This window comes from Crinia signifera, chromosome 7 (genome assembly GCF_055691185.1).
Source record: "Crinia signifera chromosome 7, ASM5569118v1, whole genome shotgun sequence".
In the NCBI taxonomy this organism is placed as follows: domain Eukaryota; kingdom Metazoa; phylum Chordata; class Amphibia; order Anura; family Myobatrachidae; genus Crinia; species Crinia signifera.
In genome coordinates, this window is record NC_139223.1 from 18,705,188 (window position 1) to 18,721,986 (window position 16,799).

Here is a 16,799-nt window from a genome sequence, read left to right on the forward strand (position 1 = left end):
AAGCTCTATCGGATGGGAGTAATTATCCCGGTTCCCTTGGAACAAAGAACACAGGGTTTTTATTCTACCCTTTTCCTCGTACCGAAGCCGGACGGCTCCACACGACCCATTCTGAACCTAAAACATCTCAACCCCTACCTGAGAGTGGTAAAGTTCAGAATGGAATCTTTACAATCAGTCATAGCAGATTTGGAGCCGGAAGAGTTCTTGGTGTCTCTAGACATCAAGGATGCTTACCTGCACATACCAATTTGGCCGCCTCATCAGGCGTTTCTAAGATTCGCCATCAGAGACGACCACTTCCAATTTCAAGCACTACCGTTCGGGCTTTCATCGGCACCCCGGATCTTCACAAAGATCATGGCTGTTATGATGCAGCTCCTCAGATCCCAAGGGATCACGGTAGTGCCATATCTCGACGACCTTCTTCTGAAGGCGCCATCTGAAGACATCCTTCTATCCAACATCAGTCGCACTCAGGAGATACTGATACAGCACGGCTGGATGCTCAACTATCAAAAATCTCAACTCCAACCCTCACAGAGGTTACTGTTCCTAGGAATGATACTGACGGTACAACGGAAGATCTTCTTACCAGAGGACAAGATTACTTCTCTTCAACTCTTGGTTCGGTTAGTGCTACAACACAGACAAGTCACAGTGTTTCTGTGCATCCGCCTGTTGGGAAAAATGGTAGCAACATTCGAAGCGGTCCAGTACGGTCGGTTCCGTTCAAGACCATTCCAGCTCTGCCTACTCCGTCAGTGGTCAGGTTCTCATCTCACACTCCATCGGAGAATCACTCTATCTCCTCGGGCGCGCCTCTCATTGACGTGGTGGCTCACCTCCCGAAATCTTCTTCAGGGGAAGCGATTCGGAATATGGGACTGGACGGTTCTCACCACGGATGCCAGTCTCCGCGGTTGGGGAGCAGTCGTGCTCGAACATCAATTCAAGGGTCTGTGGTCTCCACTGGAAGCCTTACTCCCGATAAACATTCTGGAACTCAGAGCAATATACAATGCTCTGTTGGAAGCCTCAGTTCTTCTTCGGAACAAAGCAGTCAGAGTACAATCCGACAATGCTACAGCAGTAGCATATGTAAACAAACAGGGAGGAACACGCAGTCACGCCGCAATAAAGGAGGTCAGCCGGATATTACTCTGGGCGCAGGATCACCTCCAAGCAATCTCAGCAGTATTCATCCCGGGAGTAGAGAACTGGGAAGCCGACTATCTCAGTCGACACGACATTCACCAGGGAGAATGGAAGCTTCATCAACAGGTCTTCCAAAGACTCATACATCGGTGGGGATGCCCTTAGATAGACCTGATGGCCCCCGCAACAACCATCAACTTCCGAGATATTGTGCACGGACGCGGGATCCAGCAGCGGAAGGGATAGATGTGCTGACGATGCCCTGGCGTTACCAGTTTGTTTACATCTTCCTGCCATTTCCAATGTTACCACGAATTCTGCAACGCATTCGCAGAGAATCAGTCACAGTGCTTCTAATAGCACCGTACTGGCCTTGCAGGTCGTGGTACACCACGCTCACAGCTCTACTAGTAGACGAACCATGGCCTCTACCGCTGCAGCACGACCTGCTGTCACAAGGTCCCTTCGTCCATCCGGACTTACAGCGGCTTCATTTGACGGCCTGGCTACTGAGAGGACAATCCTAAGAAGAGCTGGGATTCCTTCAGCAGTGATTCCTACTATGTTACGAGCTAGGAAGGAAGTCACCTCCATTCATTACCATCGTATATGGAGAGCGTACATTTCATGGTGTGAGAGTCGTAGCGTATCACCAAGATTTTTCAAATTGGCGCGTCTTCTACTCTTCCTCCAGGCGGGCCTTACTGCAGGTTTACGCCTGGGATCCCTGAAAGTCCAAGTCTCTGCTCTTTCCATTTATTTCCAGAAAAAATTAGCCCTGCTGCCACAGGTGCAAACTTTCTTTCAGGGAGTGTTGAGAATTCAACCTCCCTTCCGGACACCCACATCACCATGGGATCTCGATCTAGTCCTCTCGTTTCTACAGTCTCCACTGTTTGAACCTTTAGAAGTAGTGGAGTTAAAATACCTAACATGGAAGACAGTCCTTCTTCTGGCCTTAGCCTCAACTAGGCGAGTTTCAGATTTGAGCGCATTATCATGTCGCCCACCATTCCTTGTTTTTCACGAAGACAGAGCAGAGTTACGGACAAAGGCGTCTTTCCTACCAAAAGTGGTGTCGTCTTTCCACATAAACCAGCCCATTGTGGTTCCTGCGTTTACAGAGGATTCCAGTGATTCTAAATACCTGGACGTGGTACGGGCCCTCAGAATCTACATTTCCAGAACGGCTTCTGTGAGAAAGACCGATTCTCTATTTGTACTTTATGACATCTCAAAAAAGAGGTTGGCCGGCCTCCAAACAGGTTTTGGCCAGATGGATTCGCCTTACAATCAGACAGGCATATGTGACGGCATCACAGGTGCCTCCTTCGCCTATTACGGCACACTCCACACGCTCAGTAGGTCCTTCGTGGGCGGCTGCCCGAGGGGTCTCGGTTCTTCAATTGTGTAGGGCCGCCACTTGGTCCGGACAAAGAACCTTTATCAAATTCTATCGATTTGATACTTTTGCGGCCCAAGCTTCACAGTTTGGCTGTGCAGTGTTGGAAGGATCTCAGCGCCGTCCCGCCCGAAATGGGAGCTCTGGAACGTCCCCACTGTAGATCTCCAGTGCCACCTAGTGGATGAAGGAGAAAAAGGGATTTGTGTACTTACTGTTAAATCCTTTTCTCCGATTCCACAGGTGGCACTGGACGCCCTCCCGGCGCTGCTCTTCCTTCAGTTCAGATATACAGGACAGTTATTACAGGGTAATTCAGGTTGTTAGTGAAAACCCCTGGTCACTTCAGTTGTTTGGTTGACTCTGTTTGAAAGAAATTTCTATTTTCTTCTGTCCTACAGTTTCTAGTGTGCATGTTTTACGTGTAATGGTTACCCTCCTCTCGGAAGTATGTTGCATCTTCCAGCCTCCTCCGGGCACAATTATTTAGACTGCCAGGCAGGGGGAAGTGGAGGGGAGGAGCTAGCCACAGTGTTATAATTATTATAGTGCCCAAGCTCCTAGTGGTCGCCCTCTATTCCCCACTGTAGATCTCCAGTGCCACCTGTGGAATCGGAGAAAAGGATTTAACAGTAAGTACACAAATCCCTTTTTTTGTTATCACTCATTACAAATGGTAACCGGCCAATCAGCTCCTGCCATGTGTTTGAAAAATTATAGAAGCTGATTGGCTGAAGCACCATTTATCATTTATTATATAGTGATAATGAATATCACCAGTTGATAAATGTGTGTTAGATATCACCTTATATTGTACAGTGTATAGTGCTCTGACTCCGTATTACGATGTCTGCACTTTTATAGGAACGCTGCCGCCTCCAGAAATGAAAAAGATTACAGTAGAAGAACTGACTGTGGGGAAGAAAGCCTCTCTGAGGTGCCGCATCTCTAATTATACTGCCAGCAAACACACTGTGACGTGGTATAAAATACAGAGAGATATAAGCAGGGCCGTTCTGTGCTCTGACCCGAGGATGTTACAAGTTACAGAGAGAGATGAGGAGTCCGGAGATACAACAGCTACACTGACGTTGGCTCCAGTACAGGACTCTGACAACGGAGCAGTGTTCATCTGCAGACTGGAGCATCCCGGATCCAAGAGCCCGATAGAGGAGAGGACAGGCCCGCTACGTGTGACATGTGAGTAGTAACCCAAGTATGGATATATATACACATACAGCACTTATAGCATTATAACAATAATGTATCAATAGAAAGTAATATTGTGAGGATATAGCCTGGCAGTAATTGGTGCAGGGTCATGTAATCAGGAGTCTATTATATTGGTTACTTATACAGGGTTGCCTACCCTCCAGGATTGGCCGTGAGGGTCCCGGAAATCGTGTCCCCCTCCGGAAAGGTGGGCAATCTTCCCAGATTCTGAGCAGCCCCGGACCACCCCTTAGATTCACCTATGCATAAGAGTGGCAGTGTATGTAGTATGTATGAATGAGAGTAGAAGTACATGTATGTATGAATGAGAGTAGAAGTACATGTATGTATATTTGAGTGGCAGTGCATGTATGTGAGAGTCTAGTGCATGTATATATGTACAGTATGTATGTGAGAGGCAGATTACAGATGTGTGCTCATACAGTGTTGCTGGTGCCACCTGCATCCTATTGAGTGTAAGGGGGGCCCCTTAAAAATGTTGCTATGGGGCCCACAACGTTCTAGTTACACCCCTGTCAGTGTACTTAAAGGATGACTTTTCTCATTGTCACCATTGATGTCTTACGCAGGGGCGGCCAAACAGTCGATCGCGATCCACCGGTCGATCGCGGACCTTCCCCCAGTAGATCGCGATCATTTTCTAAAGTTACCCCGTTACCTACAGATTCCTTCTGAAGCCTCTTTGGCTTCAGCGTTCCCAGCAGTGCATTGCCCGGGTGTGTGCGCACCCATGCACCGGCACAATGCAGGACTGGGGAGCTATGGTCCAAAGCAAAGGACTCAAGGAGGCAGGAGAGCTGAGCAGCGGAGGCGGGAAGGTAGAGCGGCAGCGGCGGCCAGAGTAAAGTGTGAGTGTTATGGTCCGGGGACTCTCTTGCCACCCCTACCTCCGTTGCCTCAAACCGGAATTGGCGGACGTGTGCAGAGGGCTAGACTTCACCAATAATAGCCGCGTTCGTGAGAGCCCGTTAGTCAGGCTCCCACCTCGATGCCACCTGGTCTTACGTAGGGACAACACGACCGCCAAGGCTAGTGGAGTGCAAGGGTGAAACTATCTAAACCCACAGAAGGCAAGGAGGCCCCGGATACCCACGGGGTATACCAGACGTAACAATACGTGAAGGTGGAATAACTGTATAACAATGGTAATAATGGCAACAATGCCTAGAGGATGGAATAGAACAATATAAGGTACTAACAACAATGCTGACAAGATGGAATATAATAATACGGGATACAAGCAACAATGCTGACAAGATGGAATATAATAATATGAGATACAAGCAACAATGCTGACAGGATGGAATATAATCAAGGAACAAAAGGTAAGGACTTATCCGAAACACAGCAAGGATTACAGCACGGGGTACTGTAACGGAGCTTCTGGAACCAGGAACACAAAGGCTGCAGGGCACACCAAAGCTATAACCGGCGTCTGTTCCCAGCAGACGCCGGCTATTTATTTGAATTTGCCGCCTGTGACTGTGCGGACGTCAGCTGCCCTGACGCCGCACGCTGTCTGGAGACTCGGGGACGTTGCCTAGCAACGCCCCGATGCCTGGCAGCCGGAGCAACAGAGCCGGAAGCTCGGGGCGCTGCTAGGCAACGCCCCCCGACGCTCCCCTGGCGCTCCATCTCCGCCGCCCGTCCCAGACGTGACAGAACGCAGTGACGCTCTGGGACGGCGACGGCTGACAGTACCCCCCCCTTGAGGAGAGGTCAACCGACCTCCAAATCCTGGCTTCAACGGATTTTGCCTATGAAATAACTCTTTTAAGGATGGGGCATGAAGGTCCTTGTCCAGAACCCAGGACCTTTCCTCAGGTCCATAGCCCTTCCAATGGACAAGAAAAAATAAACGACCGCGGGTGATTTTCGAATCAAGGATACTATCAATCACAAACTCCTTGATGCCTTGCCGAATGACCGGTGCTGGCCTGTAAGCACAGGGCCGATGGGCAGGTTTAAGTAAAGAGGCATGGAACGTGGGATTGACCTTCAGAGAGCGTGGAATCTGGAGACGGAAGGCCACAGGATTGATTCTCCTAACGATCTTGTAGGGACCAATAAAGCGAGGACCCAACTTCTTGGATGCCTGATGGATATTGATATTTCTGGTGGATAACCACACCCAATCTCCGACTTTAAACGAACAAGGTCTCCTGTGACGGTCGGAAAAGCGCCTTGCGGCCGTGGTCGCAGAGAGGAGAGCCCTACGGACCATAGCCCAGGTGCCCCTCCTACTGGTCACCCACCTGGGATTACCTGTTCTGGCGGGAACAGGATCAAAAGAATTAGCCCGAGGGTGGAAACCATAGTTACAGAAAAAAGGAGACATCTTGGTGGCAGAATGCCAGCCGTTGTTATAGGCGAATTCTGCAAATGGTAGGTTCTCCACCCAATCCTGTTGGGACTTAGATACATAGCATCGCAGGAACTGCTCGAGTGTCTGGTTCACACGTTCCGTCTGCCCATTGGATTGTGGGTGATAGGCCGAAGATGGACTGAGCTTAATCTGTAACGCAGAGCAAACAGACCTCCAAAACTTGGCCACAAATTGAACGCCCCTATCTGACACAATATCTGTGGGAAGGCCATGCAATCGAAAAATGTGGCATACAAACAAGGAAGCTAACCTTTCCGCGGAAGGTAAACCAGTCAAGGGGACAAAATGTGCCATTTTGCTAAACCGGTCTACCACCACCCAGATAGAGTCACAACCCTGAGATTGTGGTAGATCGGTTATAAAATCCATGGAGATATGTGACCATGGCATCCTGGATATCGACAAGGGAACCAACTGACCAATCGGAGAACAGCGGGGAGTTTTATTTCTGGCACAGACGTCGCAGGCAGACACCCATTCCTTGACATCTCTCCTCATGGTAGACCACCAGACAGCTCTAGATAACAAGGATAACGTTTTATCAATGCCTGGATGTCCCGCCGATCTACATTGATGAAACTCAAAAAAAATTTTTTTGCGGAGCTCTAAAGGCACAAAAAGTCTACCCTCTGGAATGGCCTTAGGAGCCGAGGCTTGTGCCAAAATGACTTGGTCCAGAAGGCTATGAGTAAACCCGGCAATAATACAAGAGGCAGGAATAATAGGCTCCAGCTGTAAATGGGGGTCTTGGACAGCAGAAAAACTTCTCGAAAGAGCATCGGCAACGACATTTTTTGACCCTGGCCTGTAAGTGATAATAAAATTAAATCGGGCAAAGAATAAAGTCCACCTCGCCTGCCTGGCGTTGACTCTTTTGGCTGATTGGAGGTATGCCAGATTTTAATGATCTGTTATGATGGTAACCTGGAACCTAGCCCCCTCCAGCCAATGTCGCCATTCCTCTAAGGCTGCTTTAATGGCGAGAAGTTCCCGATTGCCGACGTCATAATTACATTCTGCTGCGGAAAACTTCCGAGAAAAAAAAGCACATGGATGTAAGAAACCGTCTTGCCCATCCACCTGTGAAAGGACTGCCCCAATCCCTACCTCTGAGGCATCCACCTCAACAACAAAGGGCAGTTCAGGATTGGGATGCCGCAAAACCCCGGCGGAGAGAAAGGCTGCCTTCAACTTAGTAAAGGCTTTGACAGCGGCGTCGGACCAGACCGAAGGATTGGCGTCCTTCTTGGTTAATGCAACTATGGGGGCCACAATATCGGAGAAGAATGGAATGAATCTCCTATAATAGTTGGCAAACCCCAAAAACCTCTGGGTGGACTTGAGGTTTGATGGTTGTACCCAATCCTTAATGGCCTGAAGCTTTCCTGGGTCCATTTGAAAACCCCGAGGGGAAATAATGTATCCCAGAAAAGAAATGCTCTCCACCTCAAACTCGCATTTTTCCAACTTAGCATATAAATTGTTCTCTCTCAATTTCTTGAGAACTGCGCATACATGCAGGCGGTGTTGCTCCAGTGATGGGGAGTGAATCAAGATATCATCCAGATACACTATGACAAAAACTCCCAAAAACTCTCTTAAAACGTCATTAATAAAATCCTGGAACACAGCAGGTGCATTAGCGAGACCAAACGGCATTACCAGATACTCATAGTGTCCAGAATGCGTATTGAACGCCGTTTTCCACTCATCACCTGCTTTGATGCGAATTAAATTGTACGCCCCCCTCAAATCAATTTTAGAAAAAATGGATGCCTTACGTAGTTGATCGAAGAGGACAGATATGAGTGGAAGAGGATACGAATTTTTTACTGTAATGGCATTAAGCTGTCTAAAATCAATACACGGGCGTAAGGAGCCGTCTTTTTTCCCCACGAAAAAGAAGCCGGCTCCGACGGGTGACTTTGAGGGCCTAATGAACCCTTTTTTGAGGTTTTCCTCAATATACTCCTCCATCGCCTTCTCTTCAGGGAGAGACAAGGAGTATAGTCGCCCCTTGGGAAGTTTGGCCTCAGGAACAAGATTAATGGCGCAATCATAAGGTCTATGAGGGGGTAAGACGTCTGCTTCCTTTTTGGAAAACACGTCAGAGAATGACCAATAAGGTTCAGGTACCTCCGAAACTGAGGGAGTCACCATGCGGACTGGAAGGACCAGACAATTATGAGAACATTGTTCACCCCAACTTACAAGTTCCCCTGATTGCCAATCAAAACGTGGGTTGTGTAATTTGAGCCATAGCAATCCCAGTACTACGGGTGTAACAGGGCTATGAAAAATAAAAAAAGATAAGAGCTCAGAATGGGTGACCCCAACCTGGACCAGTAGAGGGACGGTACGCTGTGAAATAACCCCACTGGGCAAGCGATTGCCATCTAAGCCATAGACCGAAATCTCTGGAGATACTGGTATGAGAGCAATCCCCTGTTCCTGAGCTAACTGTGAGTCCAGAAAATTACCCGCAGCCCCACTATCAATAAATGCCTGGCCATCCCACCTATGAATTTCAGACAAAATACATATGGGAATTAATAAAGAATTACTGGGAGATATAAGAGATAGGCCTGACAGGATGTCTCCCTGCATCCTCAGGCCTTGGCATTTCCCGGACGCTCAGGACAGGAATTCACCAAGTGTCCCCGGACCCCACAGTAGAGACAGAGGCCCTGGGAGCGCCGTCTCGCCTTCTCCTGTGGAGATAAGCGAGCTGCGCCCAGCTGCATGGGTTCCCCGAGGTCGATGGTGGAGTCCTCGGAGACACTGGGCAATGGCGCCAAACCTGCCCCCCGTTCTGAACGTCTCTCACGGAGCCGGCGATCCACCCTGATAACCAGCTGCATGAGATCGTCCAGGGACGTCGGTGTGGGATACTGAACCAGAGAATCCTTTATGTGGTCAGACAGGCCTACCCTAAATTGGGAGCGTAAGGCTGGATCATTCCACCCTGAATCATTGGCGTATCGCCGGAATTCAGAGCAATAAGCTTCTGCCACCTGGCGACCCTGTTTAAGAGATCTAAGATGAGCCTCTGCTGTGGCTGCCTTATCTGGGTCATCATATAAAATCCCCATTGCCTGGAAAAAGGACTCCACAGACCGAAGAGCCGGACTGTCTGCCTTCAGCCCAAAAGCCCATGTCTGTGGATCCCCCTGGAGCAAGGAAATCACCAACCCCACTCTCTGTAGTTCAGACCCGGAGGAAAGGGGCCGTAATCGGAAATATAATTTGCAGCTCTCCCTGAAATTAAAGAACTGATTTCGGTTCCCAGAGAACCGATCGGGAAGACTCATCTTGGGTTCCTTAACCGACACAGCCATTGGAGGAGCTGCTCTGCGAACCTCTTCCTGAGACTCTACCCTGAGAGTAAGATCCTGCAACTGCTGAGTGAGGAGGTGTAACTGATCAGCAAAAACCTGGGCCGGAACCCCCGCATTGGGATCCATGCTAAACCAAGAAACACACAACCACTGTAGAGGGAATATGGTTGTGTTACTATTATTTTGTGGCCGGTTATAATGTTATGGTCCGGGGACTCTCTTGCCACCCCTACCTCCGTTGCCTCAAACCGGAATTGGCGGACGTGTGCAGAGGGCTAGACTTCACCAATAATAGCCGCGTTCGTGAGAGCCCGTTAGTCAGGCTCCCACCTCGATGCCACCTGGTCTTACGTAGGGACAACACGACCGCCAAGGCTAGTGGAGTGCAAGGGTGAAACTATCTAAACCCACAGAAGGCAAGGAGGCCCCGGATACCCACGGGGTATACCAGACGTAACAATAGGTGAAGGTGGAATAACTGTATAACAATGGTAATAATGGCAACAATGCCTAGAGGATGGAATAGAACAATATAAGGTACTAGCAACAATGCTGACAAGATGGAATATAATAATACGGGATACAAGCAACAATGCTGACAAGATGGAATATAATAATATGAGATACAAGCAACAATGCTGACAGGATGGAATATAATCAAGGAACAAAAGGTAAGGACTTATCCGAAACACAGCAAGGATTACGGCACAGGGTACTGTAACGGAGCTGCTGGAACCAGGAACACAAAGGCTGCAGGGCACACCAAAGCTATAACCGGCGTCTGTTCCCAGCAGACGCCGGCTATTTATTTGAATTTGCCGCCTGTGACTGTGCGGACGTCAGCTGCCCTGACGCCGCACGCTGTCTGGAGACTCGGGGACGTTGCCTAGCAACGCCCCGATGCCTGGCAGCCGGAGCAACAGAGCCGGAAGCTCGGGGCGCTGCTAGGCAACGCCCCCGACGCTCCCCTGGCGCTCCATCTCCGCCGCCCGTCCCGGACGTGACAGAACGCAGTGACGCTCTGGGACGGCGACGGCTGACAGTGAGGCATATATATTTCTTTTATAAGGTGCTTGTTATGGTGGGCGGGAAGGTTGAGCGGCAGCCACAGACAAATTTAACATTAAAGTGTGTAATGTGGTTGGTGTGGTGGGGGGTGAGGAGTTTACATGACAGAGACAGGGTCTCTGTTGATCACAGTTCAGTGGGATGTTGTTTTATGGCTCCGTCAGAATGTAAATTTCTGGCTCATTCCCTGTGTCAGAATGTGAATTTCGGCTCATTCCCTGTGTCCTACTGTTAAAGTTTGGCTCAAAACCTGTGTCCAAATGTGAATTTTGGCCTATTCTGATGTGGAATAATGTGTAAGGGGCGTAATGCACTGGGAAGGGAATATTTTTTGCACATGGGGAAACTCCGGTAGATCACCGGTAAATACAGTAAGTGTACAAAAAGTAGATCCCCGGTTACAAAAGTCCGTCCACCCTGCCTTACAGGCTTCCAGTCTTCCCCAGTGATGAGTGATATCATAGTACAGCAATTAGTATCCGGCACAGCTGCCACATTAGAGTGTAAGATCTCAGGGTTCGGTACTTGTGTATTATCACGGCGGCCGATTTCATATAAATAGCATCCGATATCGCATACGATTTGCCTGCGATTCGATCCGTGATGCGATTTGTGGCCGATTTTCTGGTGATTTGCCGGAATTTTCTGCCTATCCAAGTCAGCCCTAAGCGTGGCGAGCGAACCGAGCCCCACGAGGGGCGGCGGTACGTGTCCTCCCGACCTGTTCATACCCCCACTATCCACGTCGGCGTGGAGTTGACTTTACAAAGCGGGGCGAGCGCAGCGAGCCACCGAGCCCGAAGCGTGGCGAGTGGACGCGTAAAACGATTCCCAAGCGTGGCGAGCGGACGCGGAATACATGTTAAGTAATCCGTGTCCCCTCGCGGGGTTTACTGCGCTCGCCGCGCTTCGGGATCGTTTTACATGTCCGCTCGCCACGCTTCAGGCTCGGTGGCTCGCTGCGCTCGCCACGCTTTATAATGTCAACTCCACGCCGATGTGGATAGTGGGGGTATGAACAGGTCAGGAGGACGCGTACCGCGTCCGCTCACCACGCATCGGGTTGGCGTGGATAGTGGAATTTACAAGGTCGACAGTTGTTGCGTCGACTAGTGCCACTTTGGACAGGTTTCAATAGTGTACCCCTAGACCCAACTAAATTCAGGCACTTTAGCGTCTAAATTTAGATGCCCCGCCACCTTAGCGTCTAGCAGGTAGATAGTGGGGGTGTACAGGAAATCGGCGGAAAATTGGCCGCAAATCGGCCGCTAAATTGCATCCGATTTTTGAATGCGATTTGCGGCCGATTTTCAGCCGATTTCGCGGGCACCATGATAATACACAAGTACCCAGGGTTCTACTCGAAGGATCTGGGGGTGACGTGGATAAGGAGACGACCAAACAAACAGGAATTTGAAAAGGCATCTCCCAGTGACAGATATAAGATCCCAGTAATGGAGATCACACTGGTTTGCCAGGAGTGGCTAAATGCTCTTTGCAAGGGGTAGTTACATGCTTGTTTGCAAGGGGTGGTTACATGCTTGTTGCCAGGGGGATTACATGCTTAACAAAACACCACAGAATGATACTGAACGCTGATTGAATATTCGGTACTGCTGCTGGACCTTAAGGGGAAATTACCACAAACCCCTCCAAAGTATGCACAAGAAAAAAAGAGGTAGGACCAGCGCTGTACTGAATATATATAAATTTAATAAAAAATTGCAATTTTACATATTATAACAGTCAATAATAGACAGACAAGACTTACATACACAAAACACAGAAACTCCCCCTTAAATAACTGGTGCTGGTTAGGCTTTGTTAGGTGCAATTGCGGAAGATTTTACTCAAATATAGAGCCAGTTAGTAGGTTAGTACTGAGTTCAGTCCCCACAGAAATCTGCACATTTTAAAGTGGTATACTTAATTTGTAATCCTGGGGTGAAGTATGGCTTGCAAATATGGCGATATTCTCCAACCTTTAGCAATAGGTCATATCCGAGATTAATAATCAGCCCAATGTCGTTGGCAGCCTCAGTGTCCCCTCTCAACGCGTTTCTCCGCCTCACAGACCTCTCAGCGGCTACCTCAGGAGAAGTATGTAGATGGTGATACACTTCCGCCTTTTATGGCGTTATTTCCCGCTTTGCGCATGCCCGCGCGTCATGTGGGTCAGGCCTCACTTTCACAGAGCCATCTCTTATTTGTTCTGCCGGCCGCGCCTCCGTGTGGCACAGCTGTATTGTCGATAGCCGCGTCATGCGGGTCAGGCCTCGTTTTCGTATAGCCTGTTTATTATATGCTCCGTAGGTGAGCGCGATCACGTCATGCGTGTAAGGCCTCGTTTTAGAACACTCCACGTCAGGGCATAGTCGCGTCATGTGGCTCAGGTCTCTCTTTCACCGCATTTGTAGACCCAGCACCTTATTGTTGGTTGGCTAAATATATAGATTTATACTGAACGCTTCCTGTTTGCGTTCCAGGAGCCGACTTTTTGTCTCCTCTCAGCAAAAGCATGTATCACCAGACCAGTATTATCCCTAAATAGCGAAAACTCGCCATTATCACCAGCATAATGATGTTGTTCCTATTTTAGACATACAAACATTTTCCATATAATATATCATAAAATAATATATAATTAGAGCGAGATATTGTCCTTAATTCAATATATAACATATATAGATTTCATTTTATTTACATGGCAGCAATAAAAAATAAATAATAAATAAAGAAAAAAAGGGAAAAGGAATTTAAAAAATAAATAAAACATAGACATATTAAAACAATATATAGATATTTTCTATATCCACAACCAGTGTTTTTACGGGAGGACAAAAAACACTGGATCAAACTACATAGGCAACATAGTGATATAGGGTACATGCCCCAATAATATGTCTATCTCCAAAAACAATTATCTTAGATATAATTTAGGCATGTTCTTTTTCAAAAAACATAATCATCTAGTCCAATATTAATACTTCTGATGCAGATTCTAAAAAAATCATTTAAAAAATGTTTTAAATCAATAACAATGAGAGTCAATATAACAATAAAAATAAATATCACCCATCCCACCCTTACTTTATCCACAACGGATAACTACCCTCCCCCTCCCCCCATCCCGAGGCCCGCAGAAGACAACAGTAGGAAGAAGTACATCTATATTTTGTATTAAGGACCAACTTAATAAAGGTCTAAATATTATTAAGCTCGATGGTATCGTTAAGTCCTTTTGGTACCATAGTGCCAAGGCGGAACATCCAATAGGCTTCTCTTGTGCATAGTTTGTTAAACCTATCGTTTTTAAGGTTATTGCCCCTTCTGAAAATAACCCCCCCCCCCATTGGGTTCAACAATATCCTGTAAATATTCATCTTGTGTAAGTAATCTTGTGTTGCTTTTTATAATATTTTTAATTTCATATGAACACTCGTTGAACTGTGTAACGAAACATGTGGTCCTATCCTTCTTATTCTTTTTGTTCTCCTGACTTTTATTCTCCAATAATTCCGCCCTTCCTATCAGGTCAACTTCTTCTACAGCTTTTTGTATTATACATGGTGGATATTTTTGTACCCTATATCACTATGTTGCCTATGTAGTTTGATCCAGTGTTTTTTGTCCTCCCGTAAAAACACTGGTTGTGGGTATAGAAAATATCTATATATTGTTTTAATATGTCTATGTTTTATTTTTTTTAAAAATTCCTTTTCCCTTTTTTTCTTTATTTATTATTTATTTTTTATTGCTGCCATGTAAATAAAATGAAATCTATATATGTTATATATTGAATTAAGGACAATATCTCGCTCTAATTATATATTATTTTATGATATATTATATGGTAAATGTTTGTATGTCTAAAATAGGAACAACATCATTATGCTGGTGATAATGGCGAGTTTTCGCTATTTAGGGATAATACTGGTCTGGTGATACATGCTTTTGCTGAGAGGAGACAAAAAGTCGGCTCCTGGAAAGCAAACAGGAAGCGTTCAGTATAAATCTATATACTTAGCCAACCAACAATAAGGTGCTGGGTCTACAAATGCGGTGAAAGAGAGACCTGAGCCACATGACACGACTATGCCCTGACGTGGAGTGTACAAATTAAGGAATTTCTAAAACGAGGCCTGACACGCATGACGTGATCGCGCTCACCTACGGAGCATATAATAAACAGGCTATACGAAAACGAGGCCTGACCCGCATGACGCGGCTATCGACAACACAGCTGTGCCACACGGAGGCGCGGCCGGCAGAACGAATAAGAGATGGCTCTGTGAAAGTGAGGCCTGACCCGCATGACGCGCGGGCATGCGCAAAGCGGGAAATAACGCCATAAAAGGCGGAAGTGTATCACCATCTACATACTTCTCCTGAGGAAGCCGCTGAGAGGTCTGTGAGGCGGAGAAACGCGTTGAGAGGGGACACTGAGGCTGCCAACGACATCGGGCTGATTATTAATCTCGGATATGACCTATTGCTAAAGGTTGGAGAATATCGCCATATTTGCAAGCCATACTTCACCCCAGGATTACAAATTAAGTATACCACTTTAAAATGTGCACATTTCTGTGGGGACTGAACTCAGTACTAACCTACTAACTGGCTCTATATTTGAGTAAAATCTTCCGCAATTGCACCTAACAAAGCCTAACCAGCACCAGTTATTTAAGGGGGAGTTTCTGTGTTTTGTGTATGTAAGTCTTGTCTGTCTATTATTGACTGTTATAATATGTAAAATTGCAATTTTTTATTAAATTTATATATATTCAGTACAGCGCTGGTCCTACCTCTTTTTTTCTTGGATTACATGCTTGTTTAATAATAATAATTATTATTATTATATTTATATAGCGCTTTTCTCCCAATAGGACTCAAAGTGCTTTACCATTGTCTTTACAGCTCAGAAAACAAGGTTAAGCATAGATATAAGTGAAATGCTTGAGTAAATAGGTACGTCTTTGGTCTATTTTTAAAGGATTCTACAGTGGGGGCTTCTCGCACTGTGCGAGGAAGAGAGTTCCATAGAGTTGGAGCAACAAAGTTGAAAGCTCGACCCCCAGATGAATTCAGGGAGATTCTGGGTACTGTTAGTAGTCCTCCTTCACCGGATCGTAGTAATCGAGTAGGAGAGTAAGGGATCAGCAGCTGCTGCAGGTACCTTGGGCCTTGGTCATATAGGGCCATGAAAGTGAGTAAGCCAATCTTGAAAATGATTCGCCATGTTACAGGTAGCCAGTGAAGGGCGTAGAGAATGGGAGTTATGTGCAGGAACGGGGCTGGTTAGTTACTAGTCTGGCGGCTGCATTTTGTACCAGCTGCAAGCGGTGCAATTTTTTTGCTGGAAGACCCAGGTAGAGAGCATTGCAGTAGTCTAGGCGTGATGATATAAATGCATGTATGACTTTAGGCAGGTCTTCTGAGGGAATTAAGTGCTTGACTCTGGCTATGTTTCTCAGATGAAATAATGAGGATTTGATTGTGGCTGACACCTGATGTTTAAGTGTCAGTCCACTATCCAGGACAACACCAAGATTCCGCACATGATCAGAGTTTGTTAGAGCTGTGCCCCCAGCGTAAGACCTGTCAGTTAGCTATGCTGTTTGACAGGGGGGCTACATGCTCGTTGCCAGGGTGGTTACATTCTTGTTTGCTAGGGGTGGTTACATGCTCATTGCCAGGGGCTTACATGCTAGTTTGCCAGGGGTGGTTACATGCTTGTTTACCAGGGGTGGTTACATGTTCATTGCCAGAGGGGTTACATGCTTGATTGCCAGGGGTGGTTAAATGCTCTTTACCAGGGGGCTGCAGGCGCGCAGCATGTCAGTGCTACCAGAATCAGCACTTCCAGGTAGCCCTGGGCACACTGCACTCCCCTACATGCTCGGTTCTAGGGAGGATCACATGCTATTTTCTTGCTTGTTTCCAGGGGGTTACATGCTCATGCTAGGGGATTACATGCTTGTTGCCAAGGGGGGGTTACATGCTTGTTGCTATGGAGGGTTACATGCTCGTTGCCAATGGCCTCTAGGCGCGCAGCACATCAGCTTTCCCAGAAGCCACACTTCCAGGTAGCACTGGGCGCATTGCACTCCCCTAAAAAATGCTAGAGGTGCAGGAGGACACCTAGTGTCTGTCTCCTTTAAGTTGCCGGACATATTTGTAGGGGAGCAGGGTCTTGCGCTCCACCGGAGCCACC

At 47.3% G+C, this 16,799-nt stretch overlaps 1 protein-coding gene across 1 annotated transcript in view; it reads left to right on the top strand.

Moving 5' to 3' along the window:
* The window catches only part of LOC146019891 (uncharacterized), a 123,083-nt gene that overhangs the window by 37,634 nt on the left and 68,650 nt on the right, over positions 1-16,799 (top strand). Inside the window, exon 7 of the mRNA XM_083152526.1 lies at positions 3,425-3,760. Coding sequence (XP_083008652.1) covers positions 3,425-3,760 — 336 coding nt within the window. The remainder of the gene's footprint in view (positions 1-3,424; positions 3,761-16,799) is intronic.